The sequence below is a fragment of the Physeter macrocephalus genome, chromosome 5 (assembly GCF_002837175.3).
Source record: "Physeter macrocephalus isolate SW-GA chromosome 5, ASM283717v5, whole genome shotgun sequence".
NCBI classification, from domain to species: domain Eukaryota; kingdom Metazoa; phylum Chordata; class Mammalia; order Artiodactyla; family Physeteridae; genus Physeter; species Physeter macrocephalus.
In genome coordinates, this window is record NC_041218.1 from 60292731 (window position 1) to 60319617 (window position 26887).

The 26887-nt window shown below is 38.0% G+C and overlaps 1 protein-coding gene across 4 annotated transcripts; it reads right to left on the reverse strand.

Annotated features, from left to right (window-relative positions):
* Positions 1-903: 903 nt before the first annotated feature.
* PON2 (paraoxonase 2) lies at positions 904-26660 on the reverse strand. Of its 4 annotated transcripts, none has more exons than XM_007117344.4 (10): positions 26499-26524; positions 18469-18539; positions 13223-13300; positions 11787-11842; positions 7909-8074; positions 7246-7372; positions 5615-5815; positions 2941-3022; positions 2095-2223; positions 904-1523 (listed from the first exon to the last, which is right to left on the reverse strand). In XM_007117344.4, exons 3-10 carry the CDS (start codon positions 13263-13265, stop codon positions 1365-1367), a joined length of 963 nt encoding a protein of 320 aa, XP_007117406.2. In that variant the 5' UTR covers positions 13266-13300; positions 18469-18539; positions 26499-26524; the 3' UTR covers positions 904-1364. The 4 variants fall into 4 exon arrangements, with proteins under 4 accessions (XP_007117406.2, XP_028345829.1, XP_007117403.2 ...); XM_028490028.1 differs by lacking the exons at positions 13223-13300; positions 26499-26524 and adding exons at positions 24889-24980; positions 25769-25834; XM_007117341.3 differs by lacking the exon at positions 13223-13300 and having other exon boundaries at positions 26499-26660.
* Positions 26661-26887: the final 227 nt, after the last annotated feature.

The following is a 26887-nucleotide window of genomic DNA, read 5'->3' on the forward strand; positions in this document are numbered from 1 at the left end:
GCCAAATGGACAGAGGCCAAGATTAAGAATACTTATGCAATTTACATTTAAGTCTTTAAATGATCCATCTAAAAGCAGAACTCAAGTTGATAATAAAAACAGAAGAAACTATATATTAGGAAGAAGAGTAAATAACGAGATCCTCATCAGTTCCATGGCAGAAGCATCATGCAGTGGATAATGGTACAGCCTCTGACATCAGAAATAGATTGAGAGCCACCCCTTACCAGGTGTGACCTGGAACATCTGTGAAGTGTTAACAGTGGTAAAATATCAATACGTACTCCCTCAGGGCTGTAATTAGGATTAAATGAGATAATGAATGTACCATTTTTAATGCATTGTCTTTCACTTTATAAGTAACTGACAAATATTTTGATTATAATGATGCTAAAGATGGGGGAAGAGTATGAGAAGTGAAGTGCTTTGATAAGTTACAATGGAAAGAGACATGTGAAAGTCTCTCTTCAGGGTATGAGATGAATTTACAGGAGGTACAGTGAGTGGAAAGAACGCTTCTCTATGAGGCAGACCCTGATGTTGACATTGCTGGGATTAACCATGTGGGCCTGGATAGCTGACTTCATCTCACCTGATGAAGTTCACAGCTGTGTTCAATAAGGAGGTGGCATGATTGACCTTCCAGCTCCAACCTGTTATCTCCTCTTTGTATGCAAGCTGGGCTCCCATTAAGAAATAGAGCTGATGGAATACTCCATATTAATTGAGAATTCCAGTTGCCATATTTATTCTTTGTTTTATTTTATTCAAATAGTTTAGTTTTTCAGCTGAGAAAAATTAGTATTGCCATGCCTGCGCATCCCAAGGAAACCCCACAAAGAAGTGGCCACTTTCTCATTACCCCGCTGAGGATGTGCCTTGAGAATTAAGCACAGACAAAACTTGGATTTTAGTTAGTCTTTAATATAACTCCAACTCTTTAATAGTAAACAAAGATGTAAGTACAAAACATCAAAACATGTTACCTGTCAGTAGTTCTGAGTCACAGTGGTCACACTGGTGGAGCTGAGGTCACTTACATTTTAAGGAAATATAATCTACCCTGTTTCAGTGGAATTCACGCTCTGGCAGTTGGAAAGCAGGCTTATTTTATGCAAAGTGTATTCACTTTACCGAAAGCAGCTTTCTTCTCTCACCTTTACTTGGCAATTTAAAAAACTGTTCACTTTCCTTTTACGTTAAAAGTGCTATGTGAACTGAAGGGGGGCTTTCATTAATGAAATAAATTTACTATACATGTCATACATTTCTGGGTCAACGTTGCTGGTTAAAGTCCCCCAGAATTAGCAATTCATAGAAAATTGTTAAGAGAAGCTAGCACGCCTGCATAGCAAAAGGACCATTTAGAGTTGACAATACAGGGCTCTGTGGTATAAAGTGCCTATAAGCAGCTTCCTATCATACACCGAGGCCACAGAACTTCCCTGGAGAACAGACCCGTTGTTGGCATAAACTGTAGTCACTGTAGGCGTCTCAGATAGAATATTCTGGATGCGGAGAACCTATTCAGGAGATACAAAGGATTAATATAGAACCACCATCCACCCATGTCACTCAGTCACCAATAATCTTCCACAAAGACACAATGATTAGGAGGACATGCTGTTGAAAATAGCAGTTACCAATTTCTTTAATGTTTAAATTACTTTGTTAAACCTTCAAAGAAAGTACTTTCTTAAACCATCTAGTTATTGCATGCCAACACAGGATTGAGTGTTATTATAGTAATTGAGCATTAATAGAAATACTTCCACACTAATGTGCTTACTTTCTCACTACTTTAGCACGAACAAAAGTAGTGACATGTGGAGAGCTGACAATAAGCCAGGTATTTAAAAAATTGCCAGTATACCACACAAGGAGGGCACGTCTTTATAAAAAGGTCTTTTGACTAGTTTCCACCGTAATTTAATACATCAAAAGATTACCTTTCTAAAAGTATTTGAACAATGTGAAATTCTGCCAATTATTGGCTTAAAGCAATTACAAAACCAACCACTACATAAGTTTATTGTATTATTAGTTTAAAAGGACTTGAATAATTAAGGTTGAAAAACTAAAAAATATAAACACCTCTGATGAGGGAGGATTGTTCGGGTCATAAACGAAGAGCTTCTGGCCATTAGGATGACAGCCTACCAAGATGTCCCCCGAGGAAGGATCAATAGATAAATTATCCACCAGTGTATCCAACTTGAGTACCTTCCAAATGAAAAAATGTCAATATCTAAATGCCATGAGAAATTTGATTAAATAATTTAGGGCTAAACTTTCTTGCCCCTATGCATATGGGGAAATTTCACCCATCTCCTGCTTCCACCGTTTAACACCAATATTGCTTAAAATAAATTTAATACACTGGTTTAGAGTCACTTTTCATTGTTCCTAAAATTAAGAAAGTTGGGGCAATAATCAATCTCTCTAAAAAATGAATTCCTTTCCCCTTAAAAGATGCACAGTGATCAGTTAGCTCAAGGAATTCATTCAAAGCAAAATAGGAAATTCTTAATCTAAAATATGTGTTGTCAAGCAGGAAGAAAATAATAATGGAGTGGAACCCAATTTCTACCTTCATTTATTATTGAAAGAACTGACAACTTGCATAAATCTTCATTTCAGAATTCATCTATTAGTCTTTTCAATTGTGAAAATTCTTATTGGAATTCATCGGGTGCCATCAGTACTTCATGGAATGGGCTCTAAATCTGATGCAAATATCCCTCCCAACACACTGCTGCATGTAATCAGTCAGTTCTTGTGATTGTGGGAAACAAGAGACTTGGCCAGTTACAGAGAGGAAGCAGTGAAAAACCCAGAATAGCAACGCTGGCTATTCTGTTCTAAGTGAGGAATTGTTATAGTATAACTATGTAATTTCAAGATTAATGTCTACTTTAGATATAGAAAGAAATATTTTACCTTCAATTGAGTTAAATTCATATTAGGGTGTTTTTCCAAAACATGAATTTCATGAGCCAACATATCAGCAACATAGATGTACCTTTGCAGGAAGGACATACTGGTTAGAGCCCCAGGCTAATATAAAGCTTCATTAACACAGTATGACGAATAAGTCTTAATAACCTGCCAAGAAGTTAATCAATGATGGGCCCTCAAGGAATGCTTGATAAAGGTCAATTTTTATTTAAAAAGTAAGCTTTCAAAATCAATTCAGTGTTACTACAACAATCATCGAATTGTTAAATTATTTTTCAAAAAGTTTGTAAGGAAAAATAATATAGGACATCATTTAAAATATAAAGTCTGTGATATTTGCCACTGAAAGGACAGTAAAACAAATATTTGGTTTCAAAAAAAAAGCTTTTACATTCTACAATATAATTTGATATTTCAAGGGATCATTTACATGTAGAAACATATGGTATAAAACAGAACACATTTTATTAGAATAATAATACTTATTAATATTTAACAAATATTTATTAACATATAGAGAAATGTAAGAGTTAGAAATAAGTATCTATTCAGAACAATCTGTCTATATCTAAGGAGGGTGAATTAATGGACTACTTCACGGTAATTTTTCTCATTGAATTGCCTGTTCCATGGCAACTGTTCTATTGAGCAATTATAGTGTGTAAAGCCATGAACTCAGTATTGTGACAGATATAAACATGAAGAAGACACAGCTTTTTCTCCTGAAAAGTTTGTAGTGTGTTGGGGTGATCAGATGGTTTAGACACATTAAACAAATAATACAGCATGATTGGTACCATAAGACATATTTCAGGTCTAGAGACTGAAGAAATCTCTAACTCCTAAAAAAACAGAAGGGCTTACAAAGGAAGGGGCATCTGCAGTGGACATGGAAAAAGAGACTGGATTTGAGGATATGAGGACAAAGCATCTTTTAGGCAAAAGAAAACATGTGAACAAAGGCACAGGGGCAAGAATGAGAGAGGCAGTTTTGCAAAATAATGAGTTCTTGTCTAAAGCATAGTAAGTGTGGAAACAGTAGAAGAGGGAGGTTGGAACTAGCTTATTAAAGAAAGTCCAACCCATTAGCCTGCCTTGATTTGATAAGCAACTGGGGTCCACTGAATTTCTGGAATAACAGAGTGGCATGATAACAAATGGTCAGTTCTGTTCAACAATTACTAAGCATGTGCTTTGTGACTGGCTGTGCTCAGTATGAGGATTCAAAGATGAAGCAGACTGAGGTCCCTCTTTTGGAGATCTTGAAAGGGCAGTGGAATATAAAAGACAAAGTTGGCAACAGTGCGAAAAATGGAAGTGGACTGAAAACAAGTGGGAAGAAAGTGTAACACTCCAGCCAGAGAGGGTGAGAACCTGAACCAAGCAGGTGTCAAGGGGTAGGAAGAGGGGGTGAGGATCAGGGACAGAAGCACAGATAGAACCAGTGTGACTTGCTCAATGGCTGAATAGGAATGGTGAGAGAGATGGAGTTAAATAAAGCTGGATGCCCTATTGTTATTATTTTTAGCTTGGGTGACTGGAAAGTTTGACTCTCATAACTGAAAGATGAGAGTTGAGGAGAAAAACAGATTTGGTGGGAGAGGTTGGATTGGGTCAGTTATAGACAATTTAAATTAAATGATTCTATATTCATTTTCTGTAATCAACAAGAAAGAAGAAATTGTCATGAAAATAGACATTTAGTTGTCACAGAATGCCAGATTTATTTCATGTTACATTTGTAGTAGTTTAAATTGTTCAGTGTGCTAAGGTAGTAAAAGGGAAAGTTAATAAAGACTTTAATATCCTTCCTATAGGTTACAGTTGGATATATAAAAATAGTGAGATAATTTGGGGGGACAATTTGGCAGTATCTATTAAAGTTAACATTTAAAAGGAGCACCCTTTAAGTGAGTAGTTGTATTTTGAGGGGTTTGTTCTACAGAAACATTTGCACAAATGTGCAAAGAGGAGGCGCTCAAAGCCCCACATTTAGCCAGTGCCCAGTGGGCATCTGAACCTAGGTCTGTATGACTCCAAAATCTGAAGATTTAACCACTGTGCTGTATGTAATTCTCCCTTGGGGGGTTTTTCCTTAAAAATATTTGGATAAGTTTCAGTGGTAAATGAGAAATAAAAAATGGTTTTTATACAGAAAAAAAAAACCCTACATATCCATTTATAGAGAATTGGTTAAATTAGTTTACAATCATCCTGAAAATGGAATAATATGCAGCCAATAAAACAATGCTATATTTATTTAAAAGGAAAACACCTACCTAATACTTTAATATGTATATATAAATATGAACCCATTTTATAAAAATTTACATTTATAAAATTAAATTCTACAATGATATATACCAAATTTATATACTGTATATAAATATATATTTATATATTACATGTAAATATATAGTACATATATGTATATATTTTATATAAAACATTATCTATTTAATAATATATTACATATATGTATTCTATATTATAGTATTATAGTAATATTTGTAAATATTTTATATAGTATATTTATCATAGACCAAAAATATCAAGTAAGCTATTTCTACACTGAAAAAAAAAAAAAGCAAAGTAAAGAATTTGGCCCAGCACCATGACTGAGAAGAAATGAAAATACTTCTATAAGAGACCATACTTTTTATCAGGTGAAATATTGATCCCATTTGCTGAATCAAATCCTTCCGCTACCACTTTAACTTCATTTGGACTGTAGTAAATGACATTTGTCCAGTGTAAGTTCAAATATGTTTCCAAATACTTTAAGAAAGGATCCGAGAAATAGTGGTCATTGGTAGCATAGAAATGTGCTGGTCCAACAGCTATGATATCATTCACACTGGAAGAGAAAAATAACATGTGAGAGAAAATAAAAAGCCAGTTGGTCTCAGTATTAAAGATTAAGTCTCCAGAAGGTTTACATAATATGTGCTTTAAATTTTTGGTGAGAGGTTTCCCAGGAAAAGCTCAGCTAAAATCACATGGCTATAGTCATATGTAATCTACTATAATATCATTTGCTAGAGAACAATTTTTTATGGTACCGGGTAATTTGAAGACAGCTCATTTAGCAATTATGGCAGGTTATTATAAAAGGAAAAAGAACTTGGTGCCAACAGAGTATGTTTTTTGACAGCAAGAAATGTAGGGTTTAACAACAATACGAAAAGACACAGCTGTCCAAGGGAGAGAGCTCGGTGGAGCCTCATTGGCTGGTGAGCTGATTGGGCTGTCAATAACATTTACGTAGCTTCCCTTTTCTCAGTTGCTGGATTTTCCTGAGTTCCTTTGCTTAGTTATTAGTCAAACTAAGGTTGACTGTTCAATTTCTACCTGACTCACAGAGCCAACCTGCCGAGAATGAACAGGCGCTCAATAAACACTTGCGGAGAGATGAATGATGAAATTGCCATAGTGAAATGCTTCAGGTGAGAGATTTATATGCTAAAAACAATTACATTTTTAAAACCAGTTAGGTAAGGGTGTTATTAAATTTAAATTCCAATTACCCTATGCAAAAATGTCTGAAAGAGCAGCCTTCTCCTTTGTTGAAGGAAAAACAGAGCTACAGGGAAGATGGGTCCCCTCTCTGAAACAGCGCCCTAATGCAAAGGCTGCCTGGATGGTACTTATACTCCTGTTTATTTTGAAGTGAATTTTTGGAAGAATGGTTGGCAGTTACACACTTAAGTCCTAGATAGGGAAGTAACAGAAATTAAAAATATTCATCAAGTTCAAACTTAAAAGATGCAGCTGAGCTGGGGAGGGGCACATAATTCTTTTTTAGTCACATTATCAACCAGCCCTATGTTCTTGAAATAGCAGTGACCCGCTTCCAATTCTGCAGGGCCATTGGCCCACAGCTACCTTGTGAAAACAGTTCTTGTTAGTCCCATACTAAGCATACAAACTCCACATAAAGCAGACTACTCTTCCTTGGCAGGACAGGTATTATTACTATTTGGATGATGAGTCATCTGAAATGGGAGGTGACAGAAGGAAAAATGGTGAGGTTTGTCTTCTACCGTCAAATCCCCGGTAGTCCAGTGTTTCCTTATTTCTCAAGGGAGCCCACATAGAACACTGATATCGACTTTCCCTGCTCTGCAAGGAAACTATGTATACACACATACACATATAAATACATGTATTTGTTTATGTGTATATATATGTGTGTATTTCAGCTCTTATAAAAGGTGAAAGGACCATCATAGGGAATATTTGAAAATGCTACAGATAAATCAGAGAATGAACAAAAGGACTAACTACCTTGGAAGAAGCTCATGTTTGATTGTTTTTAGATGCAAAAGAGAATTTTCTTCCTCTTCAAATTTAAAAATTTCTACTGTATTCTTGAATTCTGGGTGGTTTACAACAAAGAGATAAACTGTGTTATCTAAAGAATTGAAAGAACAGAGTTAATTTACAAGACATAACCATAGGACCTCTGGGCAGACACTGACATTTAAATACCACGAGCAAGGAAAGGTTGAATGTATAAGCTGTTAGACGACCTAACAGATCATTCTTCTTCCCTGTCTTTCCCATCACTGTCTGTCTGGTGTTATTTCTGATCATTGGTCCCCTGACCTTTAAGAAAGAGTGTTTCCCACTCCATATACAGAATTCATGAATAATCTGTTAATAGTTTAATTCACAAATATAGCTCTTTTTCAATGTAATGATAACATATTTGAAAAGGTTATGAGATCTAAACATTCTTTCAGGTGTTAACCGTTAGAAATTTCTAAATGTAGTATATAACTTACTGCCAGCTGAAGAGGCAAATGATGGACTTATTTGTATGAAGAATACAGAAGTAATTCATGAGTTAATTGTTCTCTTACTACAGATATGATCCAAATCTATTTTCCACAGTCATTTGCAAACCATTGTAAGTTTTTTTAATGTTGGTAGCTCATCAGCTCTTACCACTGTCTATGAAAGTGCTGATACCATGTGGATTAAATGAAGCCAAATTAAATCCACGGCTGATTCTTAATTCCAGTGCCCTTGGGTTTTCTTCTTTTAGATCCATCATTAGTATTCCTCCAGGCTTATCTGGTGCAAAACTGTGGAGGCCTGGACATTTTAGACCCTTTTTAAAACAGAGGAAAAAGTTAAATATAAAGGCTTAAGTATTTTTATGGACTAAAGTGGCAACTATAAATAAATGATAGAGACTTTGGCTAAAGGTGGTGGCATAAACCTGCAAACACAAAGACAGCAGAGAGGAAACAATATAAAAAAATAATAATTGGAAGCTGGGAGGCTGAAAGCTGAACAATAACTGATATTTCTGAGTTGAGGCAGAAGACTAAGGGTTTAGTCTCTTCAGAGGGTAACCAGAAGGTTGGTGGACTGGGAGATAACACAGAGTTGAGGGCGGAGATAAGCCACTATCTGACACACATTCATTCTCTCCCCATTGTAACATGAGGTGGGACTTTGTCTCATTTGTTCACTGCTAGACCCCAAGGCCTGGATCAGTGCTTGGCATGTAGTCAGTCTGTCCTTTTCCTACTGATTCCAAATGTTGCTTTTATCATGTACTAGATCCCTGTTTACATATTGGTCTGTTTGGACTCATGCCTAAATCCTGTGCTAATATGCCACTTTTTAATTACTATAGCTTTATTTATAAGATACAATATGTATATATATATGGCAAGTCCTCACATCCCACACCACATTGCTTTACCTTTCCAAAATCGTCTTAAATATTTCTGCTCATTTATTTTTCTGTATAAATTTCAGAAATTAAGTTGCTGTTCAAATGAAACCTTATTATTACTGGTAGTAGTAGTAGTATTACATTTTCTATTTGTTTTTTCCTAGTGCATGGGAAAGCCATTGAGTTTTATATGTTCATTTTGAATACAACCATATCACTCAACTCGCCTATTAGGTCTAAGAGTCTGTTAGCTGAATCTCTTGGACTGTTTAAAAAACAGGTAATCACACTAAATGAAAATAATGGCAGTTTTGTCTTTTTTTCTACCTCATATTTCTTTTTCTTGTTTTCTTGGGTTATTAAGAACTCTAGTAGATTACTGATGGTTACAGTATTTTAGGGCATTTTCTTCCTTTTCTAAACATTAATGAGAAGGCAGTTAATGTTGCACCACTAAGAATGGTATTTGCTGTAGGTTTCTGGAAGGTTTCCTTCTACTTCTAGTTTTTTTAGAGCTTTTAATCAGGAATGAGAGTTGAATTTCATTTAATGCTTTTTCAGCACTCACTAAAATAATCGAGGTCTTTTCTCTTTTAAATCTTTCAAGTCATACTTTATGCAAATTTAAAAGAGTACCAAAAAAATCTCACTTTATGCACAAATTGTATTTAATAGAAATTTTCTCCAATTAAAAAAAATCTATCAGAATTACACAACTTCAAGGCCCAACAAGTAGAATAAACTGCAATTATGCTATTGCTACATGGCAGTGCCAATTCAGTGGTTAATAATCTCTATTCTTTATTAATGTCCCATAAATGATAGGGTTTCAATGCTCAGGAAGCTCTACCAGGGATGTAATAACTCTCCATAGTTATTGTAATACTCCCTATCTTTTAATACTCCCTATCATTTTAACCTGTTTTTTCTCTTTTTCAAATTTTATTTTATTTCCACCTGTGGTAAAATATACATAACAGAGAATTTACCATTTTCACTATTTTTAAGTGTACAGTTTAGTAGTGTTAAGTACATTCACACTGTCATTTAAATCTTTTTTCTATTCTATGTCATCTAATTCCTCATTAAGTGTGATGTTAGTATTGAGATGCCCCTCAAGCCTGTAACTTTGAAATAGGATGGGCTAATTGGCTACAATGCTTGGAAGAATAAACAAATGCCATGATGTAGGAGTTATTCATTTAGAAAGGAGTGCATTCCAGGAAATATTAAAGACAATGCTGAGTAAATTAAAAAACATCAGTAAAATGAGATTGTTTCTAAATTTGAAAAAAAGAAAAGAAAAGTCATATAACCAAGGATAAGAGATAAGAAGGATAAGAGAAAAACAAGCAGAAGAAATTCTGTTGACTTGGCTACAAGATCACTGTGACTATATTAAGCCTCTCAGCTGAAATGGCTGTAGATTTATTGTGCTTGGAGACCTCACCCCTCCTAATTCAAATTTATTCCTGTGGGGAGAAAATCTTGAAATAGGTGACTTCTGGATTACGCAAATCTCTGAAAACAGCTTCTTTGAAAAAAAAAAAAAGCCACTGCCTTCTACTCTACTCTGGGTATTTGCATTTTAGTTATGAATAATGTTGACTAGGAGTCTCAGTGTTTTTTCCTAAGAATATAAGATATACGTGCAAGCATGTGCTTCTACACAAACCCAGAGTCCTCCTAGAAATGTCATTTTATTCATTGTGTGTAGGTAATTAACTAAAACTTTTAAAGCCATAGTTTTAAAATTTAATATTGGGCTGGCCAAAAAGTTCGTTCGGGTTTTCCGTAAGATGCTAGGAAAAACCCGAACAAACGTTTCGGCCAACCCATATAAATATCAATGTTTCTGCCAAAGTCTACAGTATTTCTTTTCTCCCTCTATGGTAAAAAACCAGCCACTCACAGCCTTTCATATAAAAACCATCAGGAACCTGAAGAGTGTTCTAACCCTCATTCTCATCTCAGCTGAGTTCTCTCACCTTTCTCATAAGTCTGACAACTATTTTATTAGTGTTGTGACTCTCTTCTGAAGCATCTCCAAGTTTTTCACATCTTTCCTGAGTCTCAGTGCCTGAAAATAATGGCTGCTGAGAGGGAACAGAATAACTACAGGCTGCCTTCAAAGTTGGATACTTCTTGCTCAAGAAAAACTGAATCCATGAAAATGCCAAGGTCCCTCACCTTGGCCCACGCCAGGGAGGAGACAGAGGTGGTCAGAACTTCCTCCTTGGCCCACATATACAATTTTCTAATTAGAATGCATATTGGTGTAGCCTAGCATCACTCAGGCCAATCAATTTTAAAGTCTTTGTAATGTATGCCTGAAAAGGTTGTTATTTTTCAGCTTATAAAAATTAAGGCAAGGGCTTCCCCGGTGGCGCAGTGGTTGCGCGTCCGCCTGCCGATGCAGGGGAACCGGGTTCGCGCCCTGGTGTGGGAGGATCCCACGTGCCGCGGAGCGGCTGGGCCCGTGAGCCATGGCCGCTGGGCCTGCGCGTCCGGAGCCTGTGCTCCGCAACGGGAGAGGCCGCAACAGAGGGAGGCCCGCATACCACAAAAAAAAAAAAAAAAAAAAAAAATTAAGGCAAAAGTGAAGGGTATAAATAAGCTCAGTCAATGACATTCCACTTACGTTAGGCTATTTGGGGAAAAAGAAAGAAAGCAAAAGCACTGGCCTTTGTCTAGGAAAGTTGGTATATTGTTTGAAAATAAATAATAACAGCAAGAATACTAGTTTCAAATTGAATATCTAATGGAAAGGTAGATGCTGTATTTAAAATAGCATAATGTAGTATCAAATATCCACAATAATGCCCCAAATATTCTTTTTAATAGCAAACTTTTAGAACACAGATTGCATTGGAATATTTTAGTGCAAGGCAGTGGGAACATAAAGAGTAATAAATCAATTGGCAAAGACTTTTTCATCCCTACATTCAGAGAAGCTGGAGGAAAATTTCCAAGATCCTGTTTGACCTGTCTTTTTTTTTCAGAAAATTTCCAAGATCCTGTTTGACCTGTCTTTTTTCTTGAAAGTGAGGAACTTTAAAAACAAGTTACTGCTCTGAAGGCCTCATCAAACTCCCCTGTACCTCCTCCATTGAGACTGGGGAAGGAAGATACTCACCACACTAAAGAAAGCCAGACCATTGGGAAGTATGTCAATATCTTCAGAGCCGGCTTCTGTTAAGTTCAAGAAATAGATAAATGTCATGTTCGAATTCTGTGACTTGTTAGGTTGAGCTTTGTTTACTTTATCAGTATCTGTATCTTTCGTAATGGTTCCAATTTTTTCTTCCAAGGAACCACTCTCTTTAATAAACGTCAGTCTAAATCCTTTCCTGCAGTGAACTTCTGACTTTAAATGTTAGAGATTTTATGTCTACTCAAATCAAAGTCAAGTAATCACCACATTTCCAGCTATAATACTGAAAAAGTTGACATCTGTACACTCTTATGATAAACATCCAGATGTCTGTACAAAAGTAATTGACATCAGGGGAATATTACTTTCAGAATGAAGGGCTCATCTTCATTTAACCATGCAAATATTCTTGTCCCTTTCTCGGCTCACTCAATCGGAAGCAAACACAGACATTTCTCTCATTAACAGAGATAAAACACCTGGGATTATAGAGTCCCTCTTTAAAAAACAATGCCTGCTTGTTCTCATAAGCAAAGAAAGCTTTCTGTTTAATCTTTAAATTTAGGCTTAAATTACAGAAAAAAAACTAGCAAAAGAAGATTAATGAAAAATACCATGCACCTAAGCCAGGTGAAACTTCTAACAGTGTCTCTGAAACAGGCTACAATTACTATTGATTGTTTATCGATTGTCTGCAGTACACTCCACACAGCACAGCAAATAATTAGACATAAGACCTTGCCAGTGGTCTCACTGTGTAAATTCCACAGACAGATAATAGACCCAAACACAAGAAAAGAGGAATAAAAATGGCTTAGATTAAGCCAAATCATGACACATTCTTTGAGTCCACAAAATCCAACCTTCCACTTTAAGCCCTCTCCAAAGGATTTCTCCACGATTATTTCTAGGTTGTCAAAAACAAACAGCATCTATCCAGCTATATGGATTTTGATTCCTGAGTTTGCATTTGGCTGGCTGCCTCCAGTGTTGCTGGCTCCATCATAGTGGAGAAAAGCAAAAAAAAAAAAAAAGCCAAAAACTTCACTTCATAAAGATGACCCATATGCTGCTTGCTTCTCAGAAAGAAGAGAGATATAAGTTTAAGCACTGTATGCTTGAGTTCTTAACCTGCAGTCTGTGGACCCCTAAGTAACCACATATGGGTTTCAAAGAGTTTATGAACCCTCTGAAATTCTATGCAATGCAAAATGTCTTGTGTATGTACAGATAAGACATTTTCTGTGAAAAATGTTCTTGGCTTTCAGCAGATTAAAAAAAAGGGTCTGTGATACCTCCCAAAAGTTAAAAACCTCTAGATTCTAGTGCCATGGTGTTTCTCAACTGATAAAGAGCAAGGACCAAGGAACACTTCACCATGTATACATACACAAACACACGAACACACACACACACACCTGCACACAGAAGTCTAGTCCAAGTTCTGCTTTCTAGATCCATTGAGTAGGAGCTCAGTTAATTAAAATTTGTTGTTCCTGAAAAATCATTTAAGACAATTTAATTTCAACATGCGCATGCTTACACACATAGACAAAGAAAAGATATGTAGAAAAAAACTAACAATGTTTTTTTGGGTGGTGGGATTATGAGTGATTTTCATTTTCTTCTTTATACTTCTTTGTTTTAAAAATTTCTACAAATAGTCATATTCTTTTAATAAACAAGAAAAGAACAATGTTTTTTAAAAGATATATTCATGTCAACCACATTGCTGCTTCTTTCTGTTTAATCCTGTTACCTAATTCCAAGGAAAAAAATTCGTATCTGTAGCTTTCTTTAGAATATTTTCCAGATCTACTCCCCGATCTTTATTTCTATAGCCATTATGACAGTAGGCTTTTAACATCTCATAACACCTAATTTTTTCTCCTCTAATTCAATAATAGAAATAGTAGTAGTGTGAGTAGTAACAGTAATAACTACTAACATATATTAAGTGTTTACCAAGTACCAGGCTCCTTATAAGTACTTTACATATGTTAATTCATATAATTTTCGTAACTCTAAGAAGCAATATTATTATCTCTTATTTTAGACTAGAGAATATGGAGCCGTTGAAAGGTTAAGTAAATTGTTCAAGGTCACAAGCTGGGAAGCTGGGATTCAAGTCTTTTGTTCTGACTTAAAACTGCATAGAAAAAATACAACCTAGCATTTAATGACATTTCTCTGTCAGAACCATCCTCTGGTTCCTCTCTGAAGACACTTTACTTTGTAAATCCAACTGTGGTCAATTACATATGTTGGCTTTTCCCCCAAAATGTTTGCTTCCATGCCTTTCACCAAGATCTTCATCAATTCATATCCTGTACTTTTTTTTCAAACACTCTTTCTCTGGAAAGTCTTCTAACTTAGCATATCTGATTTTGATCCCTTCTTATTCCTTTAGCAATTATCTATCTGTGTCAGAGATGGCCAACTGCTCCCCAGTATCCATACTCCCCTTCTTTCTTTTCAGCTACAGGTACATGGCAACATAGCTACAGACATTTTCTACCCCTTCCTGCTGATAGAGGTGGCCATTTATCTGAGTTCAGGTTATGGGACATGAGAGTACAAGGTAAACTACTTGCAACTACTGGGTAAAATAAAGTAAAAATATCCATGTAAATTTTCTTTCTACCCCTTCCTGCTGGGAAATGGCAACAACTGGAGTTCTAGTCTTGTACGAAGATGGAAGCAATATGTTGAAGATAGCTGTGTTGCTTCATCAGCCTTTGTCCCAGAATGACCACATGGAGTAGAGTTATCTAATCACCCTAGGTCATTTGCTTATCTTTGGACTGTCACATAAAAGAGAATCAATTTCTCTCTTCTCTAAGTCACTTATTGTAACTTTATAACAGCAAATCAGCCGTTGCCATACCCAACAGAGTATCCAAAATGTAATGTAGCCTATTATTTTCCACTTTTTTGGTTCATTAATCAGATGTGTGTATTAATCACTCTGGGAGAAATTACTATATTGGGAAAAAAATTGCAAAAGTTATTTAACCTCTCTGAGCCTTAGGTCCTTATCTGCTATAAAAAGAAAAAACATATCTATATCTCACATAGTGGGTTTTTCTGTTTTCCTTTTCATAGGCAGATTGTAAAGTACTTGACGACAAGGGCTACAAACTTTAATGCTTTTTTAAAAAAAATCTCTCAAGCAGCAGTTATTATAAAGATCTTGACTGCCAAGTGTATAAAATCATTTATTAACTCAAGAGAAATAATCCATTCAAAATTTTGTTTTAGTCCAGGACTCTGAATGCCAGCATTTTCAAAACATTTTAAAATGTTTTAAACTTTTAAGCCTCAAATAGAGTTAAACAGCTCTTTAATTATAATTTTTAAGATTTAGATGTCGATATTATACCAAATGTTAGTTTCTGTCTGTTAGACACACTGGAAAGGAATACAAAAAAATAGAATAAATAGTGAGCTTACTTTCTGACCCCATGAAGGCACACGTCCTGTATGATATGTGGTAGTGATTATTACTTATTAAAACAGAAAGACATGAGATGATATGATATGTATAAGGCACCTAAGAATTGCAAAGAGTTCATTTCTAGTCATGATGAATGTAGCCTTATTTTATGTGTGTGTGTGTGTGTGTGTGTGTGTGTGTGTGTGTGTGTGTATGTTTGTCTTGATGGGGACTCGGGGGACAGGGGATGTAGTCTTACTCCTGGAGGGATTAGTTGGCCTCAACTGCATGGCTGCTACTGTTTCCAAAGTGGAAACTAAAAAAGAGAACCCCTCTATTCCTGCTGCCTACCAAGAGACATTGCTTTTGCCTATGGGAAAGTATGCCCTGTTATTCCTTTGTAGTCAAAGACCACTGAATAAGCAACTGTTGTTAAAAACATATAACCACAAGCTATTATTAACCATTATGCATCACTGACATAGCATTCAACGAATGTTCATATAGTGTATGCTAACCACAGAGCAAAAGCAAAGAAGGGGGGGAGAAAAAGCACAGTTCTAATTAGATCTAAAAATGTATCCCAAATGTGCTTCTAATCACTCATCGTCTTCGCTCTGTTGCCTTTTGAAGTGCCTCAGAGGCATTAAACACTTCACAAGAGGGGCCATAGGTGACATATTTCCTCATTCTTCCCAATTCCAGACAGCAGCTCACACACATCACAACATAAAGGTCACAAACACAGACAGATGCCTGTTCAGAATACAAATGTTGTTGGACTTGTTTTTCTCTGAGGAGCCCTCCATTCCAGTGAGTTGTAGCAGCAATACACTTGGCAGTTTGTCCAGTAATGTGTCTGGCTGTGCCCTATTGTCTACTCTGAGGCTTGAATTCGCAGAAGGTGGGCTTCACAGGGCCAAGGGCTGTTTAATAATTTGACATTTATTAACTCAGTAGCAAAAGTAACCTCCGAGGTCACTGACTCAACCTCCCAACCTGTACAACGTCCCTCCCAGACGCCATCTGGCTTTTGCTTAGTGACCAGTTCCAAGGGGGCTCTTCGTGATTGCGGCCAGAAGGCAGGATGCAGTTGCTGGGGTTTTGGGACTCCAGACAACCTTAATTCTAGGACGGTCTGCATTATCCAGCACAGACCTTTTCAATCTGGACAATCTGGTATTTGACACTGAGTTTGTATCCTCCTGCTAAGTGTTTGGGCAATAAACAAAGAGGGGAAACCCCAGGAGAAAGAAGTCAAGGAGTCTTGTGAAGGGAGATAGCACGGGAAAAAGTACAAAAGTAGCAATGAGAAAAGGGGACAAGAGCACAGAGGAAACAGATGTGTACAGGAGGAGCAGTGAGCAGAAAGTAGCTCTGAAGTAGAAAAGGCTTCTCTGAAAACAAATAGTTTCCATGAAATGGAAGCCTTCTTTGTGTGTTCCAGAAAAGGCTCACTACTTTGTTTTTGATAAAAGAGCATTATGAATCCTGTCTGGAGTGAATGTGGTTATAAACATGGGGTACTGAGTTTATTAGTGTTGCCAACGCAAGAACAATTTAGCAAAGACTATCAAAACTTTAAACGTGTGCTAACTGAACAATAATCCCACTATTAAAGATTTATCCTTCAGATAAATAAATGCAAGAACTATATGCACAATGAAGTTCACTGACTTGCTGGTAGTTGCAAAAAACTATAACCACTCAAATGTGCATTAAGGAACTGGGTAAATAATCATGGTACGTGCAAATATTAAAAAGAATGAGGTAGATCTACATGTGCTGATGTGGAAATCTGTTCACACTGTGTTGAGACTAAAGCAAGTTACAGAATATAAACTTATACTAAGATGCCATTTGTGAAAACAATAGATATAAATGTATATGCATATATTTGTTTGCATTTGCACTGGAAATACCAGAAAGGATAAAACAGAAACTCTATCTGAGGTTATTTTTGTGGGAGGCGGAGGTTTTTATTTATTTATTTATTTATATTTTGTTGAAGTATAGTTGATTTACAATGTTGTGTTAGTTTCAGGTGTACAGCATAGTGATTCAGTTATATATATGTTCTTTTCCAGATTCTTTTCCGTTATAAGTTATTACAAAATATTGACTATAGTTCCCTGTGCTATACAGTAGGACCTTGTTGTTTATTTTTTAAAAATTTAATTTAATTAATTAATTTATTTTTGGCTGTATTGGGTCTTCATTGCTGTGCACGGGCTTTCTCTAGTTGTGGGGAGTGGGGGCTACTCTTCATTGCGGTGTGCAGGCTTCTCATTGTCGTGGCTTCTCTTATTGCGGAGCACGGGCTCTAAAAGTGCGGGCTTCTGTAGTTGTGGCTCGCAGGCTCTAGAGCGCAGGCTCAATTGTTGTGACGCATGGGCTTAGTTGTTCCGCGACATGTGGGATCTTCCTGGACCAGGGCTCTAACCCATGTCCCCTGCATTGGCAGGTGTATTCTTAACCACTGTACCACCAGGGAAGTCCCTATCTATTTTATATATAGTAGTGTGTATATGTTAATCCCAAACTCCTAATTTATCCCTCCCCACCTTTCCCCTTTGGTAACCATAAGTTTGTTTTCTATATCTGTGGGTCTATTTCTGTTTTGTACATAAGTTCACTTGTATAATTTTTTTAGATTCCACATATAAGTGATATCATATGATATTTGTCTTTGTCTGGCTTACTTCACTTAGTATGATAATCTCTAGGTCCATCCATGTTGCTGTAAATGGCATTATTTCATTCTTTTTCATGGCTCAGTAATATATGTGGGGATAGAGATTTTGTTGGGAGATTTTTATCTTCTATTTTATAACTTCTCTTCCTTCTGACTTTTCACCAGCTGACTCCTGGGCTAATGGTACACAGAATTCAGTGGCCACACATAATCCAGACTTGACAAAAATACAGACTTGAAAAATACAGAATACAGACTTGACAAAACGAGTTCAGCAAAGTCACTAAACAAGCAAGAAGTCTAAAACAAACATAGGATTGTACAAATAATTAATAAATCACAGTGAGAGTAAGAGAGAAGAAGAAATACAGGGTGCGTGAGATCAAAAGAGATTGACTGAAAAGTTTTTTGCTAATCTAATGTGACTTTTCCTCTGATAAACAGTAATTATGTGCCAGAATACTGTTAATGAGTTTTCTAGTGTTGTGGGCCAAGGAATGTAAGCTGTGTAACAAGCATTTTCTCAGACTTACCGATTCCTTTAATCAGGTGGCAGTTTGGAAGGTCTACAGATTCTACTTCTCGGGAAGCCTTAAGTCGATTCCTGTTAAAAAAAAAAATCTATCTGTTTACATATTCCCTGCTTTGTAGCAGAAAGGGTTTAAAGAGGCTTACAGCAATACATAAAACACAGCATAAATCTAAAGCAGATAAAAGAGAAAATAGAAAACAAGCGTAGGAACATAAAATAGCACCAGAAATGAAATTACAATAAAAATGCATATCACAAAGTTCTATATGTGGACATGGGTCGTAAAAGGAAGCCAATAATTCAACAAATACAACTTGGAATGCAAGTTCCTATGCAAATGTAAACACGGCACCAGGTCCCATTTGTCACAGCTCCTGTGTTGTGGGAAGAGCTTCAGATGTAGAACCAGAAGCCCTGTCTTCCTTCTGAGGACCCAGAGGAGCTATAAAATGCCCAGACCCTCTGCAAAATGACACAGTGACTGAAAGCAGGCCAAGAGAAAATGGCATTGTTCAGAGCCTGGTTCACAGAAGATACCTCATAAATAGTTATTAAGAAACAAGTGGAGAAAGGTCCCATCCCCATGACTGTTTATTGGGGTGAGAAGGTTGGAGAGCACCAACTACTCTAGACAAACTACTTGCTGTTGTAATTTCATAAAAACGGAAGTGAAGAAATAATGAGAAAATGTTGAATTCTAATAAAGCATCTTCCCTCCTCCTTCCCACCCTGGAGTACAGGGCCACCAAGCAAGGTGAGCAAACACATCTGGGCTCTATTGTTTGAAGGCTTTCCCTATTCTCACTGTCTCACCTTCTCTTTCTGTTCTCCACATCCACAAAGAATGACAAGTGTGCCTGCCGAGTAGTTTACATGTTTCAAAGTGGTTCACATGTACCACACGTTTAAGAGACAATATGACAATTTGCCAGGTGTCTCTCTCCTATTCATATCCTTGCCATCTTCCGACTTCTAGACACCGAATATGGGGAAGGCTACTGGTTTCTTGGCAAGATGGAAGAAGCCGAGGCCTGGACAACCCAGAATTACCAACAGGTGGTGGCAACTATATATTTTGGCAATTCATATATATATATCCATATATATATGAAAGTTTCCAATTAAATTGTTAATCAGTATGTATTTGGAATCATATAACTCAAATACTGTTAAACTTCTTGAAACAACATAGCAATAAAGCAATAAAATAAAAATAAATGAATAAAATAAAGATATAAATATATTAATGTAATAGAAAAAATAAAGAAAATAACATATAAAAAATTTAAATAAAGCAGTAAAAAAAAAAATACAAAAAAACCTCAAGTCTACGAGTCCCAGCAGTGATTTAAAGGGGAAAACAAGTACATTTAGCCTAACATAAGTAGTAGCAGTAATATTAGTGAGGAGGATGCTGCTGATAATCATGGGTGGTAAAAGGAAATCAATACTAAGAAGGGCCAACATGTATTGAGCCTACCACTGTTCTATGTGATTTACCTGAATGAATTCATTTAATTCTTAAAACAAACCGAAGAAGTAGGTACCATTATCCCTATTTTAGAGATGAGGAAAATGACTTCCCTGAAGTTCAGCACCCAGCCAGGAAGTTCCACCCAGAGGCTCTAATCTGCTGTTGTACTTTTCTCAGAAAGGGGTGAAGAGACCACGTTTCTGTCATAGCAGCAAGACTGCATGACCTTCGGCAGGTCAATTCATCTCTGCAGGCCTTAGTCTTCTTTATGTATAAAAATAAGGATGAGACTAAATGACCTCCAAGGTTTATTGACATTGTGTGATTCCAGAAACAGATGTAAATTTAAGTCAGTAGGTCACAGCTGAAGTTTCATCAAGTTTCTGTATCATGTGTTGGTTTGGGTGTCAATTTTATACAACTTACTTTTATGCCCATTTGACTAAACAAAGATGGGGTAATGTTAATTACCATCTACCTTTCTCAAAAAATTCTATGGATAAAATAAAATTCCTATGTGTTTGGACACTTTGGTGTGGGGTATTTTTCAGAGTCAACTTAGGTTTGCATCAATGACTGATGATTACACTTTGTTAACAGGACGATCTTCATCAGCTAGTTTAGTTGTACAATATCATCTCTAGATAGGCAGACTGCCCGCTATTAAAACTGAAGAGTAACACAAGGACTGTTACTAGTTAATCAAGTCATTTTTTCTTGTGTTTCCTTTATGATTAAAGAGAGAGGATTTTGCTTCCATCCTTTGTGGCCCATCAAGACTTTCAGCAGAAAACTGCTAGGCTTTTTGCCTGGCAGAACTATCAGTTCCCTACTCATTAGTGGACTTCTGTACTCCAGAGTGGCAGACCCTATTAGCTAACAAACATAAAGCCATTCACACCCCTTTCTTCCTTGCTCTTTTCCACTGCAGAAGCGGGCAAGACAAATATTTGCTTCCAGCCCCCTTTGTACTTTAGGGGTAATCATATGACCCATCCTTTTGGGAAAGATAAATTTATTACTGGTATAAAAGGCAGACACAAGAAGAGAGCTAACTGGCAACACTCCTCCCTTCTTCATGATTTGACCATATATGTGGTACTTGGGACTACAGCAATCATTCAGCATCCTTAACACAAGTGTGAGGACACAAAGCCAACAGTGGAGGATCAAAGAACAAAAATATCAGAACCTAGTTCCTTGATGTGATCACTGACTCAGTGGACAAGCTCTAGGATGAATGACTCACAGAGTTTGTATCATGTGAGAAAAGCAAGCTTCAATATGTATAAGCTACCATTAATTTGAGGTATGCTACTTGCAGCTGAAAGCACTCCTAAATGATAACAGATTTAAGAAGTTTGGAGAATATACAAGAGAAAGCTATACAAACTCTTTGGACTAGCAGTTCAATAAGCCTACATATATTAATGCCAAAAACAGATAAATAAATAAGTGGTACAAACACAAATAAGTCATATTTTTGCAGCAGCCTATTTGCTCCCTAACACTTTACATCCACAGCATGCTTATGAACGTACTAGATCAGAGATGGTGTGGCAGTTGCCACTCTGTTGTCATGCAGACATTGCTAATCAATTACAGCACTCTTTCTCTTTAACTCAGAGCCAGCTTAGACACAATGTTCCAGGCCACCACTACTAGTCTATTAAAATGGACACTCTAGATGAAAGCTATTTGCTTTCTTTGTTCTAGGTTCCTTTTGTTTTTCTCACTTTCCTTTTCCTTTTCATTAGAATTTGGTTATTTTCCTTTTAGTTACGAGTATATGATAGGTGTAACACAGGAAAGAATGCATACTGCCTTCCTTCAACTGAGCCAGAAATCATTCCTCCAATGACCCCCATCAGAAACATGGACATCATGATTCTTAATCTGGGGTCCAGTGACCCTCACAGAGTCCATGGGTAAAATTCAGGGGTTTCTGAATTCTGATGGGGGGAAAAAACACATCTTTAGTTAAACCTCTGACTGAAACTGAGTATTTCTTTTGATGATGAGTGTAGGCAACAAACCACTGAGCTTTCTACTAGCAGTACCTGTGACTCTGTCACTAACATATTACAGACATTGTTTCATCACATTTTAGTTGTTGTAGAGATCTCAAAATACCATTTATACTCATCTCTGCTTCACAGTATCTGCTGTTAGGTATTCAACTACTTCTAAATCTACTTAAGGCTTTAATAAAGAAGGCCATGTTATATCCCACATTAGATTTTTTTTTTTATTTTTTTTTTGGTATGCGGGCCTCTCACTGTTGTGGCCTCTCCCGTTGCGGAGCACAGGCTCCGGATGCGCAGGCTCATCGGCCATGGCTCACCTCTCCCGTTCTGGACGCGCAGGCTCAGCGGCCATGGCTCACGGGCCCAGCAGCTCCGCGGCATGTGGGATCTTCCCGGACCGGGGCACGAACCCATGTCCCCTGCATCGGCAGGTGGACTCGCAACCACTGCGCCACCAGGGAAGCCCAGCATTAGATCTTTTAAATAGTTTGACAATAGAATTTAAGTATTTAAATTAGTATTAACTTAGATAGTATTTCAGTTTGGTTTGTAATCCTATGTATTTTATTTTATGCATTTAGAAACATGATGCTTGCTGAGAAGGAGTCAAGGCTTCATCAGACTACCAAAGGGATCTATGGCACAAAAAAATCTAAGAACCCCTGCTCCAACGTCATTGTCATCACAGGTAACTTTATTGAGCACTTACTACATGTCTGACATTGTTCTAGCACTTTACAAGAATGAACTCATTTATTTTTTACAGACCCTATATGGAGCATATAGTACTATTATCCCCATCCTACAGATTAGGACACTGAGGCACAGAAAGGTGAAATAAAAGCCAAGGTCTCATGAAAATAGTGGAGAATTCAGGCGAGCTAGCTACAAAGCATGAACCCTTAACCAACAGTCATTACCATGAAATGAATCTCTATTTCCTTCACTCAGGAAAAGGCATTACCCATCCAAAGTGGAATGGGTCACGGGCAGTTACTGATTATCTTGCCTCATCGTGTGGTAACAGTAAGGATGCACCAGTTTGGTGTGCCAATATGCTTTGAGCAAACTGGGAACACAGTGTTACTACCAGGTTTGTTCCATATCTCACTGCCTTTGAATTTACAAACCACTGATGGGGCTTTATCTTTTATGTACAGACTTAAATTCAGACAAACAGGGGCTTTATCTTTCACAAACAGACTTGTAAAACCCCTTGGAATTCACCCCTTGGTCCCCTGTAATGCTCATACTTAATTAAGAATTTGTGCTTAGGCTTTTAAAGCTGGGGAAAGTTTGCTCCAATGGCAGAGAAGAGAGGAGGCCATGGTGAAGCTGGGACAAACTATATTTGGAATCAGAAGACCTGGCTTAGAACACAGGTTTGGCACTAACTTCTGAACTAACTAGTCAGCCTCTCCAAGCCTCAGTTAATATTATGTATAATATAGGAAGGAAGACTGGAAGAAGGCAGGAAGGTAAAAGGGCTTTCTTTCCAAATGTCAGTAAATGTATGTTTTAGTTTAATATAATGAACTGCTGACATTTTCAACACAAAGACCAGCGAACAGTAGTCACACAATAAATAAGGAGGATGGTGGTTGAAAAAAAGTCTGCCCCTTCAGAAGTGTTCAAAAGCTGACTGGATAGCTTCTTGGTGGAGCTGTCATAAAAGGTGTCAAGCAACAAGCAAAAAGTTCAGATGCTTGTATTTGGAGTTCCTGCTCAGGCATAGGTCTCTGATATACTCAAGTCTCATGATTCATTCAAGGGTGTGTGCTTTGCAACAGGGAGCACTGGCCTGGGGACATGTGTATTTCTACTTTTTCCTTTATTGCTCCACGAGGGAGGAGTAGAAAAGTTGGGTATGACATGCTATCCTCCCCTGGGAACCTGAGCCAGTTATAGTTCAGAAGGAAAGAGACAACCTTGATTCCATTTATCCATGCAGGACATACTTACATACTAAAAAATCATTCACTGTTTATCTGAAATCCAAGTTGAAATTTAAGTGGGCACCCTGGGGGAGAGAAATAACCTGAGTGCCAAAGTGCCATCTCTAAAAATAGAATAATGAAATAGAAGGCAGCAGATGAGAGAAAAAAACAAACCAAAAACCTGTTTTTGAAGAGCCTTTCTTTATGTGGAGGTGGGAACATGCTGCTTTTCAAAATACTCTAAGGGTCTGAAAGGAGAAATATTATGCATTTAAGCACTCCACCAAACTTTGTAAATAGCAGGCACTTGATATTCTGCACTCATAGGGTTGCCAGATAAAATGCAAGATGCCCAGTTAAATTTGAATTTCAGATAAATAATGAATACTATTTTAGTCTAATTACATCCCAAATATTGCATGGGATATGCATATACTAAAAAATGATTTGTTGTTTATCTGACATACAAATTTAACTGGGTGTCCTACATTTTTATTTGCTAGATCTAGCCACCCATCATTCACCCCAGCATTCTCACATCAGCCAGTATAAGGCTTCAACTGTCCAATGAGGTTACAACGCTATGAAGTCACTGCTCAATAAAGTTTATTATAGTCACGTCTTTATAAAGAAAAGATGCATTCAAATTTAAATGATCTATCAGGTGCGTTCTATGTAAATAAGCTTTATTTACTTTTTCTTAGGTTCGCATCTACATTTATCATTTAAAGGGACTTGAATTTAAAACCTTAAGATTAGTAAGAAGAAAAAATTGACTGCTAATTGAGAAAACTTCAACTCATGGAAACACTGGTGGTTTGAACTTTAGGGATAATTTAATGAGCTTGAGAACTTTAGTGGTCCTGCCTTTGAAACTAAGAGCTGGACAGATCATACAAAATCACCTGACTCAATAACGTTCTGCAGAGCAGGATGGTCATTTATATAACATGAAAATTAAGCTCAACATGTCCATTTCTTACCAGTAAATGTTCCTCCTCCAACTCTGATGCTTCCTGTTGCATAGACACTGTTCCTCCTCCTGGCATCGCTTTATGAGCAGTTGAAGCTGCAGCTAAGACAGCAGATCTGGAAACTCTAGTATCACCTTGGCCTTACCCCTCATCCCTGGGGTTCCAGAGTTTGGGCCAAACTACTGCAAGACTTTAACTAGTTTCCCCAGGTCTATTTGCTCTCTATTCTGGTACTTGTCAACTCTAACTGCATGTTAGAATTTTCAGGAGAATTTTTTAAAATAAAAAATACTCATATCTGGGCCCCACCCAGAGCAACAGAATTGGAACTGCTGGGGATGCAGCCCAGACAGAAGGCCTCCAGGAGATCCTAAGGCTCAGCCAGGACTGAGAACCACTGCTCTACTCCAATCCAGCCTCCCAGGTCATCTCTACACAGCCCAACTGGTTATGCTTTAGATGGTTTAAACAGGTTCCTGTTTAAAAAAATAAAACACATACAGCAAACATTGATAGTTCCCCTTGGCCTATCTATGCAGGCCCCAATTTTTCAACGTAGATTTAACCATCTCAAAACCCTACTCCTACTGTTCTCATCCCTTAACTTTATGCTCCGCTCAAATCTAAACTTCCCCCGCCATTCCCTCTCTTCACGCTGCACTCTCCATCTGGGACTGCCTCCTTCATCCCCACTTGTGTTTCACCCATCCCTCAAGGCTAGTGTCAGATGTCTCTTCCTCCTGAACTCCACCTTCAGGAGTTGTAACTTCTCCTCCTTAAGCCAACAGGGGTTGGTTTGTACCTGTCCTGAACATCCTAATTTATCTGTTTTATTTCTCTCCTTCCCTTTAATAGGGTAAACTCTTCAAAGGTAAGAACGGTGCCTTACTCTATTACAGGAGGCTAAGAGTGCACAGCGTACAGAGAAGGTGCTCAGCATTTCTGGAATTCTTTCGCGTGAGGCTTAACATAATTTGAGTTGATAATTTAGAGACTATGACGTCTGATCACCCACGTTTTTTCCTTATAACTAAAACATGAGATGGACTAGGCGTGTCCTGTTTGGCATTCTGGCTTCAGTGTTCCCAGGCGAAGAGATAAATAAGGAAATGATGTAAGAACAGTAGCTGAATATCTCAAGTATCTTTGATCAACCGTGCCAAGGTTAGAGAGCAGAGGAAGAGTTTCTCAAACTCTGCAGGGGAGAGATGGAGAACAACTTTATTAAAGACGGAGGCTGGTTTGGGCAACAAAGAGAAGCAGCACCAATGACCTGAAATAAATCTTTATAATTAAAGTTTCAGTGCGTGAGTAATAGTTTTGTTTTCAAGTTAAAGCACTAGGTTCCCCCTCGGTAAATCGCAAAGCACTCGCTTGTCAACTTAGGTAAGAAATAACTGGGTTGGCGCAGCACAGGCTTACAAACTCGCTATGAAGTCTCGCGATTCAGCCCAAAGTGTGCCGGGTTTTGCTGGCGGCTGGGGGTTGGGGTGGAGGAGCTCCGCCGGCCAAGGAGCAGAGCGATGCAGAGGTCTTCCGCGGCCGCCGGTTCCGGGGTCCCCCCCTCGCGCGCAGCCCCGGCCACCCCGAGCCTGGGGACCCGAGAGGACCCCACCTACCTGAGCGCCAGGAGCCTCTCGCCCAGGAGCGCCAGCGCTATCCCCAGCAAACTCAGAGCCAGCAACCGCCCCATGGCGCGGAAGCCGCGCCGCCTCGCTCGGCCGGGCCCGGGAGCACTGTGGGCGGCGCCCGCGGTCCGGCTCTTGGGCGCGGGCCGCGCTCCGCCCCGAGGCCGGCGAGCCCGGTTCCTGCTCACAGGCCGCGGCGGCTCCGCCCTCGGCGCGGCCCTTGGCCTTTGTCACCGCGTACCTGCCTTTTGAGACACCTTCCCAGCAGTGGGAACCGTCCTTTCCCGCCCCTGGTTAGGCCAAGGGCGTGACACTTTGAATTCCTTCACCTCCCTTCACTAACAGACAACCCCACGGGAATCTCAAGCAGGCTGCAGGCC

What these genes read in the sequence shown, in the direction of transcription:
- PON2 (XM_028490028.1), bottom strand. Translation starts at nt 25,819, where the DNA reads ATGCTGAGCACCTTCTCTGTACGCTGTGCACTCTTAGCCTCCTGTAAT. An exon ending in TGGAGGAGGAACATTTACTG is followed by an intron (nt 18,540 to 24,888) that starts GTAAGAAATGGA and finishes TTTTTTTAACAG; the next exon opens with GAATCGACTTAAGGCTTCCC. An exon ending in TGAATTTAACTCAATTGAAG is followed by an intron (nt 2,224 to 2,940) that starts GTAAAATATTTC and finishes TTCATTTGGAAG; the next exon opens with GTACTCAAGTTGGATACACT.